The following is a 13,660-nucleotide window of genomic DNA, read 5'->3' on the forward strand; positions in this document are numbered from 1 at the left end:
CTGCCGAGCGCGGCCGGGCTCCCCGGCGCTTTATGGCCGGGCGGTGCATGCGGCGGCGGCGGGGCCGGGGCCGGGCGGGGAGCGCTGCCCGCCCCCGCCTGCGCACAGCCCCGGGCCGCCCGCCGCGCAGGTGCGCTCCCCCCGCCGCGGGGGCGGGCGAGCGGCGAACTCGGGGGAGGGGGGGCTAGAAACGATTCTGTCAATATGTATGTATTGTGTATTTTCCCCTGGTGCGGTCTGCGTATACACGTTGGGCCCGGCTGCGAACAGGCACCGGGGCTGCGACTCGCACCGGCGTTCCTGCGGGTCCCAAATCGCCGGCTGGCGTTGGGCAAAACACATGCCCGGGAAAGGGATGGAGAGCACACTGTTCCCGTTCTACGTTCCCTTTACAGCTGTAGCCTGGCGTCTCTTCCCTTCACCAAGCGGCAGCTGCCTGGCAGCCCCACACAGGTGCGCGCATCGACGCGTGTGTTTATTCTGAAGTTGGGTTCTCTGGTAAATAAAGTTGCACAACAGCCAGGCTGATCTGCTTCATCTTTTTCACCACCACTCGCAAGCAGCTAAAGTGTATGGGGCGGGGGTGGGGGAGGAACGGGGACTTAAAAGCATCTTTGTCATTTCTTAATATTCCAGAGGTTTCAGTGCTTTTGCAGGGACACAAAGGAGATGCTTATTGCATATGCCAGGGCATTCGTGTTTTTAATTTCCTGGGGGCAACATATCTCTGTAATGACTAGCAGCTTTTTTTGTTCTTCATGAGGTCTTTTATTAGCTGGCGGGTAGGTCTCACTCTGCATCTCTTCCTCCCTTTGTGAGAGTGATGATATTATGTGCAACATCTGCTATAATCTCAAATATTAGGGACCAGACTCTTCTTGGGTTACATGAGCTAATTCCAGTTTTGGAAGGCTAGCATCTGACACCACCCAGATGGGACGGGGCGGCTACAATAGCAAAATAATACACCCGTCTAGATGCATCCATCTGGAATTAAGCTTAATTTTTAGTCCAGCTTTTCTGTCCCTACCTGCATGAAAAGCAGTTGTTGTAGGACAGCCAAGAACCCTGCTAAGGGGCAGCAGCTTCACCCTCTGTGCTTTGCCCACAGCTCACATCTGAGGAGCTTTGCCATTTCAGGAGCTGCCAGCCAGACTTACAGGGCAGCCAAATGTGGCATGGAGTATGCCAGGCTGGGCAGTAGGGGTGTGGAAACCTCTTCAACACCTGATGAAAACTGAAGTGGCCCAACCCCAAGGCACTTGGGAGAGAATCTGCTTGGGAAATAACCTCCTGGAGCTCTGAGCACATTGAGGGAGAAAAACAGTTTCTGCAGAAAGTATTGAAAGCAGAAACCCAAGAAAGTCCCTGACTTTGGGAGAGTCTGCTTGATGAGGAACCTGACTGAGGTACTTGATTTAAAGACCTACAGTTAAACTAGGTTTTTTTATTATTATTCCCCCCTCACAAGTTCTTGAAGATCAGTGTGGGAGCTGGGCTGGAGAGGATCTATTTTGAAGTTAGTGCTGTAGCGTGCGTTCCCAGTGAGTTAAGATGGGATAATCATAAACCCATGAGAACAGCCCTCCTCGTTTAAGCATAAGAGTTTGCAACGCTGCAGAGGGCAGACAGCAGCATGCAATGCCTGAGAACTGCATGAGAGGTTCCTATCACAGCAGAGAGCAGCACTGTCCAGGCTGATTCACTTCCATGTTTCTAGTCAGGGCGTTACCCATCAGTTTAAAGGACAGTGATTGGAGTGATGGCACCTGAAGGCTTATTCCAACCAGCTGGAGCAATCACTTCTAAGAGAGATTTCCTGAGGACTATCAGCAGCAGGAACATAGCCAGAGCTCAGACCTGCCTATCCTCCACTAGCAGCACAGAAAAATTCACAGACACAAAAAGATATTTTTGCCCACATTTACTATCAGACTGGAAACATAAGAATGGATCAAGTCCCCATTCAGCTACAGCTTCTTAAAGAGCAACTTCCCTTACACTAAATGCAGCACATTTGTGCAGCTTATTCCTCAGGGGAGAAACACAGCCCCCTGCATTTTCATTGCACATGTTCCTGGTACCTTTGGAACTCACAACAAATCAGAACTCCACAGCTAGATTGGACTAGGGCACATCATGCTAACTTATAGGAAGTTTGTGATATGCACCAAATATTCTGACAGCAAAACTCAGAAGCTTTTTTGAGGACTAATCTGAAGCCAAGATGCATCCTGGGGGAAGATGATGCTTCTTCCAATAGTTAAAACCCAGCATACGGAGACAAGCTCTGTGGAGTTATATGACTAACTCAACCACCCACACAAGCAAATCACCTGCCCTTTCTGTGCCTTAATTTCCTCAGCTGTATTTTATAATTGCTTGATGATATCCAGATTCTAGGCATTCAAAAAGGATTCCCAGAAAAGTGATGGTTATTGATCTACTGTTACTTTCAGGGAAAGTAATGAGAGTCTGAAGAAAACATGACATAGGAAGGGGCTTTTAAAAGTAAGGTCAAATCGACACTTTTTGTACCTAAAAGCTCATCTGGTTTTGCCATTTACACTGGATGATCTCTCAAAATACTATTTTGCTTAAGTCTCTTTAGACTGTCATTGCTATAATAGTACTACTTTTTAAAGGACACTTGTGCCACAGAAATAATTAAACATGAAAATAGCAAGCACATTACTAGCTCAAAAAGCAGCTCAGAGCTCTTAAGAATTGAATTTGACACATCCATTATTGTAGAAAGAGCCAAAGCTAGTGTGGTGAGATTTTCTCAAGTGCTAACTTCAGTACTCACATGGGAAACTGTGTTAGAGAAAACAAAACATAGCTAAAAATACTGGTGGGGAATTCATAAGCAGAATCAATGTAAGACAGATGCTATGCTACATCTTTGGAGGAAAGTCATGGAGGGATATTTCAAGCAGCAGGAAGTCCATAGAACACCTCAGAAGTGGATACCTGTGTCCTTGAGCAATGCCTAATCTGTCTGTATAACTGAAATATCCAGCTGCAGGATTTTAGGCACCACTGTGACATGAATGCTGCCACAACTTTAGAGGGTGCTGCTGTCCTCCCACTCAGCTGCACCATCCTGCAGAAATGGTTGTAAAACCAAATTTGTGAGGCAGAGGTTCCTCTTTGGCCACATGCCCTGGGACAGGATGACCTATTTTGATCAACTGAGGACTTAACTGTGCCCTGTGCATTGCCTGTTTCAGCAGCCAGGGGTCCTTGCCCCACTGAGGAACACAGATGGTAATACCACTTGTGTGGTGAGAGGAGGCTCCCAAGTACAAATCCAATCTTCCTGAAAGGGTTGAGGGAGAGAGTCCAGGCTTTTTTGCTTTGATTTTGCCCTGGATCTGTATGCCTACAGATATCTCCAGCCAACTTTCCTGTCATGTGTTCCCTCACCTTGAAGGTCCCTCACAATGGGAATAAGCTGACTCCCTGCAACAAGGAAAGTTAGTGAGATGAGTCAATCTTCACTTTCAGCCCCAAAACAAGTGATTTAAGAGCTCTCCTCTTGCCATTTCTGAGTCAGTGAGGATCTGGCACTTGGGAAACCCTTAGGAGTGGTGTTTTGTCTGTCCACCATTGCCAGCAGCTTGAGTGAAGATGTTCCAGGAGGGAGGTGGCACCCCCAAGGCTGCATTATTTCAACAGTGGTCTGGAGGTCATGAAACCCTCTGGGGAAACAGAGAGGACCGTGGGCTCCCTCATGCCCATACTGACCTAGTGCTACTGCCAGGCAGCATTCAATAGTTAAGATCAAGCTAGAAATTATTTTGACCTATGTAATCCTATGCAAAGGAAATCTACTTCAGTGTCTAGAATAATATTTTCCTTTCTCACTTCCACTCCACGACTTAATTAAGTAAAAGATAAATTTTCATTCTCTACCAAGACTGGGCTACTTTCCTGGGTGTTGAAGCAGTGCACCCTGTACCCTTGCAGCTGTACATGGGGCAGGGAGGGGACTATGGGAAATCTGTTTCCATCCCACCATGATATATAAACAACACATGGCTGCTTTAAGGAAGAACCAGTCTCTCCTTTCACCTCCCAGGCACGTGGAATGGCACTGGGAATACAGGGCATCAATCTCTGTCACAACGCAGCATCAGGATGGGTTTGTTTCACTGGCTGCTACACTGTCACTTGTATGAAGCTGTGTGTCCCATAACCCACACACAGCAGTGAACAGCACTGAGATCATAGAATTTAAAAATAATCCTGTCATGGTAGAAGGTTAAAGGCAGTTTTAAAATGGATTATCTTCACTTTGCTACCACCACCAGAGGTTGATTAATAGGAACTTTACTTACTAATCCAACTTGGTTCTGTTTTTGCCTTAAATTCAAGCAGTACAAACAGTTTACTTGTTTTGTCGCCTGCTTCTTGTCAGGCACTTCAGGGCACACATTCATACTATGGACGTCTGCAGAAGTACTCATGTCCAACTAGATTCTGAAGGCTGGAAGCAATCTGTCATTCTGCCTCTTCGGGCTGATACTCATCTCTCTGAACGACTAAATACCTTTTAGATAGAATGAGAGAATGTCCTTGGATTTCAGTGGCACAAGTATACACCCCATTTATGAACACCATGAGGATATGGTCACCTTTGTGCTCTGTTTCTGCTGGAAAGGCACTCAAATGTTCCTTGTTTCTGTCCCAAAGACACACTTGGAGTCAGCTCCAGAGCTGGTTCCTCACCTCCTTCCTTGGAAATTACATCATAAGCACAAAGGGGCTCAGACCAGTCCCTCACCTCCTTCCAAATCGTCTTCATTCTGCAAGAGCCCTGCAAAGTAACCGTGCAATGAGCTCTGAGTGTTGAAGCAGTGAGGCCGCCTGTGGCCAGCAAACCCAGGGGTATGAAGTATCTCCACTTCGTTCTCCTCCTCCCTCAAAACCACTGTCATCACATTTCTCCTTCTGGGCACAAAGCTGTTTTTGCTGACCTGACTGCTGGGCTGATGCTTGTGCTGAAGCTTTGGCTTTGCTTCCTTTGAGAGTTCTTAACTTATAGATGCTGTTCAGGGCAAGTCACGAAAACCAGTCACTTTTTCTGCCAAGACCATGACACTGGCTGTCCACCTTGTGTTCCCAAACAGTCTTGTCACTTACTGCCACTGCCACACCACAGAGATTCTCCCCATTCTACCAGTGACCCAACAACTCACAAGATGGTGCTGAGACACAGAGACAAAGCCAGAGAAGCTTTGCATCTTCCTCACCACTTGCCCCAAAATATCAGTGTTTAAGCAAGACCCAGAGGTCTGTGCCTCCTCCCCTGCTAGCAGTGGGGCTTAGGGCTCTGCAGTGGCCAGAGCAACATTGCAGCTGCTGCCTATTGATTTCCAGGCTACTGAGGCATGTGTCAGAAATTCAATATGCTGAGGTGACCACGTATGTTACATGTTTTTCTGTTATTATACATGTTATTCTCTGACAGCAGAGCCTGAAGTGCTAGCAGCTGATACAGCTGCTTAATACTGTTAATATTTGCTTATAATCCTGCAACATAAGAGACAGTGCTTTTGGTCCCATCCTGCGTGAAGGCCTCTCAGTTCAGCCAGCAGACAGCTTTGCCTGGGTTACTGTGAAGTTGCTGTGTGATATGGACTGTTATTTAGAAAGACAGGAGAATTTAACAACAAGACTGAACTCAGTCACAGCAATGAAGAGCCACTTCTCTAAATTGTGATTGAAGATGCTGTTGATGGAAATATGTTCTTTCCCTTTCAAAACTGCTTTCAGGACTTCCTCTTTTATCATCTGTTAGTTTCTCCCCTGCACACACCACAATCTTCCCCCTTGGACACACACACCACATCACTAATAAAATGTCACCATTTGCACCATGTCCAAGTGTTTACCTTCATAGAGCCACATAATCCTTTCCAGTGCTTATCATCATTATTATTACCATCGAAGTGCTTATTACCATTTACCCACAGCAGAGATCCCCAAACCATCCCACTTCTACCTAGATGTTTTCATTCCAGGCATTCATTTAGCAGCAAGATTTGCCTCTGGCTATCTCTGCTCCTCATTGCAGAGCTGCCTCAGGGAAGTTTTGCAAATCACTTAAGTGAAAGAGCTATCAGATATGGGATAGCTGGCTCTGCCCCACCCAGAACACCAGGTATCAGACGGATCTCAGCCTGTGAAAGTTTCCCATTAGGACACACTCTACATTTTGCTTTGATTTCCTGATTAACAAACTTTTTTTTATGGGGAAGGATCTCTAAGCTGTCCCTGCACTCCCAAATTACATCTTTCTTGGTTACTAGCTGTGCAAGTAAGAAAAGTTGCTCCCCAGGGATTTGTCATTTCTCCCAGGAATAGCTCAGTGTCTTTCAACAACCATGAAAGAAAAACACAGTGGAAGTACTTCTGTGCCCTGTATTAACATGACAGCAGTATCTGCCATGCCCAGAACTCTATTTACAACTACACTGGAAGAGAAGGGAGGACAAAACCAACCATCCCAGTTACTTTGGACAGTCAGACTCAGGGTAGCAGCTGGCAGGTTTGACTCTGACTTGTTTGGTGCTGCTGATCCTACTGTATCCTGACCCCATGAACAAGGAGCTGTGCTAAATGAGTTTGTAAGGTGAGTTTCTCTTGTGCATCAGTGGCTCAGGACATGAAGACAGGGTTGGACCCAGCCTTTGTTCATGCCACAGTCTCAGGCTCCCTCCTGAGCTTCCCTTAAACCAGAGCTGGCATCAAGGACACAACTATTCCACCAAAACCCACTCAGAGCTACCATCAGAGCTACCACACACTGATAGTAAGCAGAGAAACACTATCCATCCATCTCTCAGTAAGGCACATCCCTGTGTGTATTTCATGAAGACAAATTTCAATATTGGCATTAGAAAAAAGCCAGCAACACTACAGCTCTGTCAGCAGATGTTAAAAGTCGTTACTATGACTGTCTTGCTTCCTTGTCCCTCTCATTGTGACCCAGCCCCAGCTGTCAGTAACACATTAATGACTGCAGTCTATTTCAGATTAGAGAAGGAGGCATGACAGTTGCAAATCATTGATATTGACTGTTGGTCTTAATAGAAACACTGTAATTTTGCATCTACATTCAAAGGGAACGGAAAAAGACAATAATTGCCATTTCTGATCTCTCCTAAAACAGCTGGCAAGGAAACAAGTGCTGTGGGCAAGAGTTAAAAAATGTAAAGCCCCCTTCACTTCCATGTAATGTGGGCTCCCTCCCCTGCAGTATTTCATAAAATACTGGAATTCACATTTTGTACAGCTTCTTGGTATAGCTGAAGACTTGGTTGGAACTCATCAAGGCCTTAATAAAGAAATCATTGGACTTTTGCCTGATGCAATACTTCATTTTGAAGTATTATTCTAGTTCTCATTCCACTTGTCTATATTTGACTAATGGCAGCAGTGCCACACACACTTCCAAGCTCTGAGCACAGAGACTCAATATTTCTTTTCTCAATTATTTCTAAAATAACGTCTATAATCACTCTTTCTTTTGTGATAAATATAGAAACATTTCAGTGCCTTCTGGGCTTCTATTCTAAGTAACCTCTGTATTGGGAGGCCTGTATGGGGAGTAGCCTTTGTATTAGTCCTGGAGTCCTGTTTAACAACAGGGCAGGGATCACTCAAGCAAAGGAAATGTGGATTTCCTTAAGGTGTATGGTTTTGTGTCCTTGCAAAGCTAACAGCCCTTTTGGAGAATTCCTTCCCTATTTAATCTTCAGTTTTATCTCTCACAAAGCCATTGTCAGTTGTGAGATCAAAAGGGTGGCTGCTATGTTCATGCTACTTAACATACAAGCCCTTGTCTGACTGTTACTGCAGAGAGCTGGCCAAAGCAGAAGCCAAAACTTGAGTCCCACTAACCCACGCAGAATATGAACTGGCAGCCAGAAATCCAGGGGCAGCTCTTCTTGCAATTCTGAGTTCTCCCCTTGTCTTATTTCTCACCTAATTTCACATGTATGAGACTGGAGGAATGGAGAGAAGAAACCAATTAGCTCCTCCACTGCTGGAGAGATGACAGGGAAGTGCGAAGAGGACACTCATTTGTGTGAGGTCACCTCTGCCGGGGGCTCACGGTACCGCTGAGATGGAAATTACACAGCTGCAATAACAGTCTCGCAGTGCCACCTACCGCTCTGAGGTCCCGCTGCCAGCGCCGGGACATTGCTGCAGAGGGAAGCTGGGAGCGAGCCATCCACAGCTACCGCTGTCTTCCTTGGACGCTGCTTTCTCTTTTTCTGGGAAGATTGTGCTATACAGCCTTTTGAGCATTTCCCTAAGCTCTCACAGTGCTCAACTACTTCGTCCAGAAAGACAACTTACCTCTTTCAGTTCATGTTTTTGGGGCAACTGATGGGATGATGGATAGTGAAAGAACACTTTATTGCAGATAAACCTAGCTGTTGAAAATATAGAGGAATCCAAACTAGAATGGACCAAGCCTTTGAGCTACGGTGGGGGAATAAAGTTTCTTGTTTCTAAAACATGTAACAGCAGCTTTTCACTACCCGAATATCAGAGAAGGATTATATATACAAGATAGTTTTGTTCTCTTAATAAATTAATCATAGCTGCCACTTAGCCATCTCTGCAGGCAGATGGTAGATGACTGCTAGGTAACCACTGCCCATATGGTAGAGAAACTCCATGCACAATTATGCTGATTTAAATCTCTTTGGTGCATCAAGGCAAAAATGATCATGTGACAGAGATGTGTCCTGCCCAAGTGGGCAGATTTAATTGTTCCAGAACTTTAGGAAAGCACATGTAGAGCCATAATTTGCTCTATTATGCCATCTAATCTTCTGCTCAGTGTCAAGAACTAGACCCTCCATAAATACCAAGTGTGCAGAAGGGATGTCTTCATGTCTGCATCTCAAAGAGCTATTCAAAGATCATTCATAACCAGAGAACAAAGATTTTTTTATATATATATACTTATTCTTAAAACAGACACACGCTCTGGCATTTCTAGTCTGAGAAGACAAATGAAAAGCCTCAGGCTAGTGGTTTCTGTGGTTAGGGGGGAAAAAGAACACGCTGCTTTGTACTGGACTGAAATCGCACTCAGTTTACACTTTAATAACACCATATGTTTAAAAAGCATCAACAGCAATTCAATGATATTGTGCAAGAAGTAGTAAATATAAATTATTGTCCCTCCTCCAGAGTAGCCTAGCAATGTGCTACAGGACCCAGATTCCTCCCACCGTGTCAGAAAACCTGAACTTCCTGCCATGAGCCTGCTGGTTTAAAATAATTCAGGTCAAACAGCACGATATAAACAGAAGCATTTTACAAGCAGTAGACGTGATATAAATATGGCTTTAATCATTATTGTGACACTAAATGAACATAAATAATAGGGTTTAAACTCACAGCTAGAAAGAAGTCTCTTTGGAAAGTTACAGCTACAATGAGCATGTGTCCATCTACCTGACACAATCAACAGAACAGTGTTTTCTTTAAAAGAAAAACAGAGCACAGAGTAGGTACATGAGCTTAATAGTTCCCAACTGTTGTGCTCCGGTAGATGCCTTTTAACAGACACAACTTTACCACTGTAAAAGCTCTATTTCTTAGGCCTAGTTCAGATTAAAGACAGAACTGTAAGCAAAGCAGGTGTGCATTCACTAACATCTGGATCAGCATTTTGGAAGGGGAATAGATTTCATGCTAAATATGTGTTTTCTAATGGGAAAGTTACATTGTGGTTTTGTTTCTTTTAAATAAAAAGTCACAAGTTTTGGGATGGATCCTGCAGCTTTAACAATATTAATGAGCAGAAAAAGGAGCACTGAACCCCTTCCCATGAGCATCCCCTATATTAGTCTCCCCCTTTGCTGTTGTATTCCCCTCTTGCCTTACCTCTGTCCTGTATTCTCCGCAGACAAAAAACAAGGCACTTTCTCCAGCCTGGCATCCCCAACCTAGAGACAAAGAAATACAGGTCTGTAGTGTCTTGAAGGAGCTTGCAGATGTGCAGCTGGAATACAAAATCCAGCTTCTTTATAGGGCTACACCTTGACAGAGAGGCAAGTCCATCCGTGCTTGCAAAGACAGGAAAGCTTTGCTTCATGCAAAAGCCTGATTGTGAACCATCCAGGCTGCATTTTGCTGCAGGGATGGAGCAACTTCACGTGTCCACAGCGGAAGAAACAGATGGTGAAAGGAGGGTGGACAGATGAATGGGTAAATCTCAAGGAGCTGAGCAATTCCTTAAAGGGCATGTTTGTCTTTTATGCCAGCCACACAGAAACCATGGACAGCACAATGCAGTCCAACAGCTTAGAGTTCCTGCTCAGGGGATGAAAATATCCACAGTCACTCCTCAATGTAATTGATAAGCCAATTTCTTTTGGAACTTGCTGGCTGCTTACATCTCCAGTTTAGAAAATGTATGTATTGATACCTCTTAGTACAGGAAAATAGTGACAAACCTATTCATCTTTTCAACTGGTGCTCAATCTTTTTCCTTATGCAAACAATCCCCAATGGAGAAAGTGTCGCTATGCCCATTTTCATCAAGGCTTGCTAAAATGCCTACTAAAAAAAAATGGGCAAAAATAAGAGTTTTCTTTGCTAATTCCAGTTGCAGTAACTATGTCCCTCCTACAGACTCTGCTGTAAGATGACATTAAGCCTATTTCTGATTGAAGTTGTTGGATATTCGTAGGAAATCCCTACTTTCCATCTGCATTTGAGAGGAATTACAATTTCTACACAAGTAGCACATAACAGCAGCCCCTCTCTCATAACACATACAAAGAGAGAAGAGAGGACAATATTGTTGACACAAGCCATGATTTAAAGTGCATTATAAAACTGCATATAAAATACAGATTCCCATAGAAAAGGACAAGGCTACTTTAGATCTCAGTTCAATTTAGCATTAAGTCATATCAGGTTTGTCTTCTGTGCCTATTTTTGAGTTTGCAATCAAAAATAAACTAGCACGAAAGCACTCTGGCAATGCAGCTTGTGACCCAAGAGGCAAAAAAATAGAGCCACGTGAATGGCAGTTTTGACTTTCTGCCTAGGATCATGCAAAGGAACTCCAACATTTGTCAAAGAATTGCCATTTTTCTCCTATTTTGCACACCTGCCAATTACCTACCAAAATTACTTTAACTTTTAGTCTTCCTGCAAAAAAAAAAATTATCAACAGTGTCCATCTAAACTTTCTACCAAAGGGCTTTTGGGGTTTTTTTGCTTGTTTGTTTTGCTGAAGAAATCCCATGTTTCTGAAAATACAATGCAAAATTACAAAAGCCTAGGGTATGCTTCAGGTGCCTTTAGGAAAGTATTGAGACGTAAGTAAAGAAAGGTATGCTGGGACTTTATTTTGGGAAGAGATGTAAACTTTGCTATGAAGGAAATACACACTTCTGGATCTCTGATGTTGCAACAATTAGTTTGCAAAAATTTTGCTTCTGCCACAGTCATTTTTGGCCTCATACACACTAAGACACACAGATTCCACAAACTAATACACCAGCTGACCAAGAATATGCAAAACTGTGGAAAGAAAAAAAAAATCTTCCTCTGTTTTAGAAAAGATTTTTGTTGACATAGCACAAATGTTTTCATATGATAACTTCCGAGACAAAGAGCCTGAAAAAAAATTTAAAAGAAAGCCAGAAGGATTTTCTCCCTCCCTTAGAGAAACATGGATGAGTTGTCTTATGTTGAGTGGCTCTGAAAGTGTGTGAGGACACAGTGCCCTGGCACTGAGGCTTATCTCACAAAATGTCCAGCTGTTATTTGCCTGGTTTCATTTCATCTTAAAGCCAAGATGTAGAAAGTAAGACAGACATCAAGGCCTTAGGGTAGGAGGAAACCTTACTGTCTGTGATAAGAGAATCAGTCTCAGAAAAGCAAATCCTCCAAACATCAATATAATTTGGTCTGGAGCTCCTGTAAGTCTAGTTTTGGTAGGGGGGTGTAGGAGAAATCCACACCAAAGTTTTGCAACTGATTCATTTCAAATTTCTGCAGCATCTCTCACCAATTTTACAAGACACTGAAACACCACTGTTTCATACAAAATCCCCTGAGAACAATCCACTGCGATCTCCCGTCTTCCTCAAAAATAATAAACAAGCTTTTTGTGTTGATGCAGCTTTGTGGAAATAAACACAATTAGGCCTCATGCTAAAATGAGCAGCATACTAATTGGAATTGCTGAATCAATTATTCCCCAGGAATTCAGGACTATCAGCAGTCTGAGATCAGATATGGGAGCTTATACAGCTTTCACATATTTCTGATAAGGAATAAGCACAACACAGCCACACTGAGGCTCTACTGTACACACAGAGATAGATTCCTCCCCTTCCTCACCTAATTTCTTTGTGTTAAGCTGATTTTGCTTCACAACCTGCAAATATTCTTATTCCTCCCTCACTGGCATTTTATGAATGCCTGTGGGCTGGATTAAAAAAAAATGCACAGAATAGCCCTCCACAGGTTAGAATTGACACCGAGCCTTTCTGAGGGAACAATATGTGTGAAAGCTTGTCGGTTCTTTGGCTGTAAACACAAGACCACTGAACCGACACACAGTGCTCCGAAGGCCATCTGTGTGGGTGCGCGCTCTGTGCCGAATCCCGCCCCCAGGGGAGCCCGGCAGAGCCCGACCCGCTCCTCCCGCCCGGCTCTGCTTTTATCCCTGCCTGCTGACGTTAACCGGGAGAGAACGTGAGAGAAAGGTTATCTCCTTGCACGAGTCCATCAGTTATGTACAGCATCAGTGACTCTGCCTCATTCCCAATCCAGGCATGCCCAGCCAGACCTCTGCTACCCATGAAATAACCTATTTTTTTGCAAGCGCAGATCCTCACTCGCAGCAACGTGAGCCAGCTTGCTGGAATTAATATTTCTAATATTAATTCCTTTTTCTGCATCCTGTCATGTAACTGCTTTTCCCTACAGAAACACAGCTTTTCCCTACAACCCTGATCATGAATCTCACCCTCAACCAGAAAGGAACATTTTAAGAGTGATGCTGACACCTCCAAGGGCCTCATTCCAAGACTATCCCTGAGACTATCCAAGTAACACCTGATACATAGAGGGCTGTTGGGATGATACTGAGACATTATTTACAACACCCAAACCAGAAAGAGTGCTGTTCCAGCATGGCTCAGACAGGTAAATACAAAACAGAGTCCGGGAAGGAGAGAGCAAGTAAAAAGCCAAACAGATTTGAAGACGTGGAAAAAGAGAACATGATTCTAACGTTACAAGACAGGACCACTTTGCTTGTAAAGAAGAAAAGTGCTACAGGGACCTGAAGCCAGGATGGTGTCACAAGCTACAAGAGCTATGGGCAGGTCATAGGGGAAAATGCAGCAGTGAGGACAGAATGCAGTAAGGAGCTGCAAACAGCCTCACCGGGGCTTAGGCTGTGCCAGGGAATCCTGCAAGCAAAGGTTTGTTTCGGGCATCTAGAGGGGAGAGACAAAAGACAGGTAAAAAAGTGGCTTCCAGAGTAGTATCCTGAATAGACTCAGCATTTGTATTGTTTCACATTTAAGTCAGAAAAAAATCAAGAAGCACTGTAGTACCTACACAGTGTCTAGTGTTGTATTTCCAAAGCTGGTCTATC

The 13,660-nt window shown here is 44.2% G+C and overlaps 1 protein-coding gene across 1 annotated transcript in view; it reads right to left on the bottom strand.

Moving 5' to 3' along the window:
• The window catches only part of GRIP2 (glutamate receptor interacting protein 2), a 279,768-nt gene that overhangs the window by 264,832 nt on the left and 1,276 nt on the right, over positions 1 to 13,660 (bottom strand). The window contains exon 2 of the mRNA XM_027700692.1: positions 9,919 to 9,980. Coding sequence (XP_027556493.1) covers positions 9,919 to 9,973 — 55 coding nt within the window. The 5' untranslated portion in view covers positions 9,974 to 9,980. The remainder of the gene's footprint in view (positions 1 to 9,918; positions 9,981 to 13,660) is intronic.

This window comes from Neopelma chrysocephalum, unplaced genomic scaffold (assembly GCF_003984885.1).
Source record: "Neopelma chrysocephalum unplaced genomic scaffold, ASM398488v2 Primary Assembly neopelma1_147, whole genome shotgun sequence".
Lineage (NCBI taxonomy): Eukaryota > Metazoa > Chordata > Aves > Passeriformes > Pipridae > Neopelma > Neopelma chrysocephalum.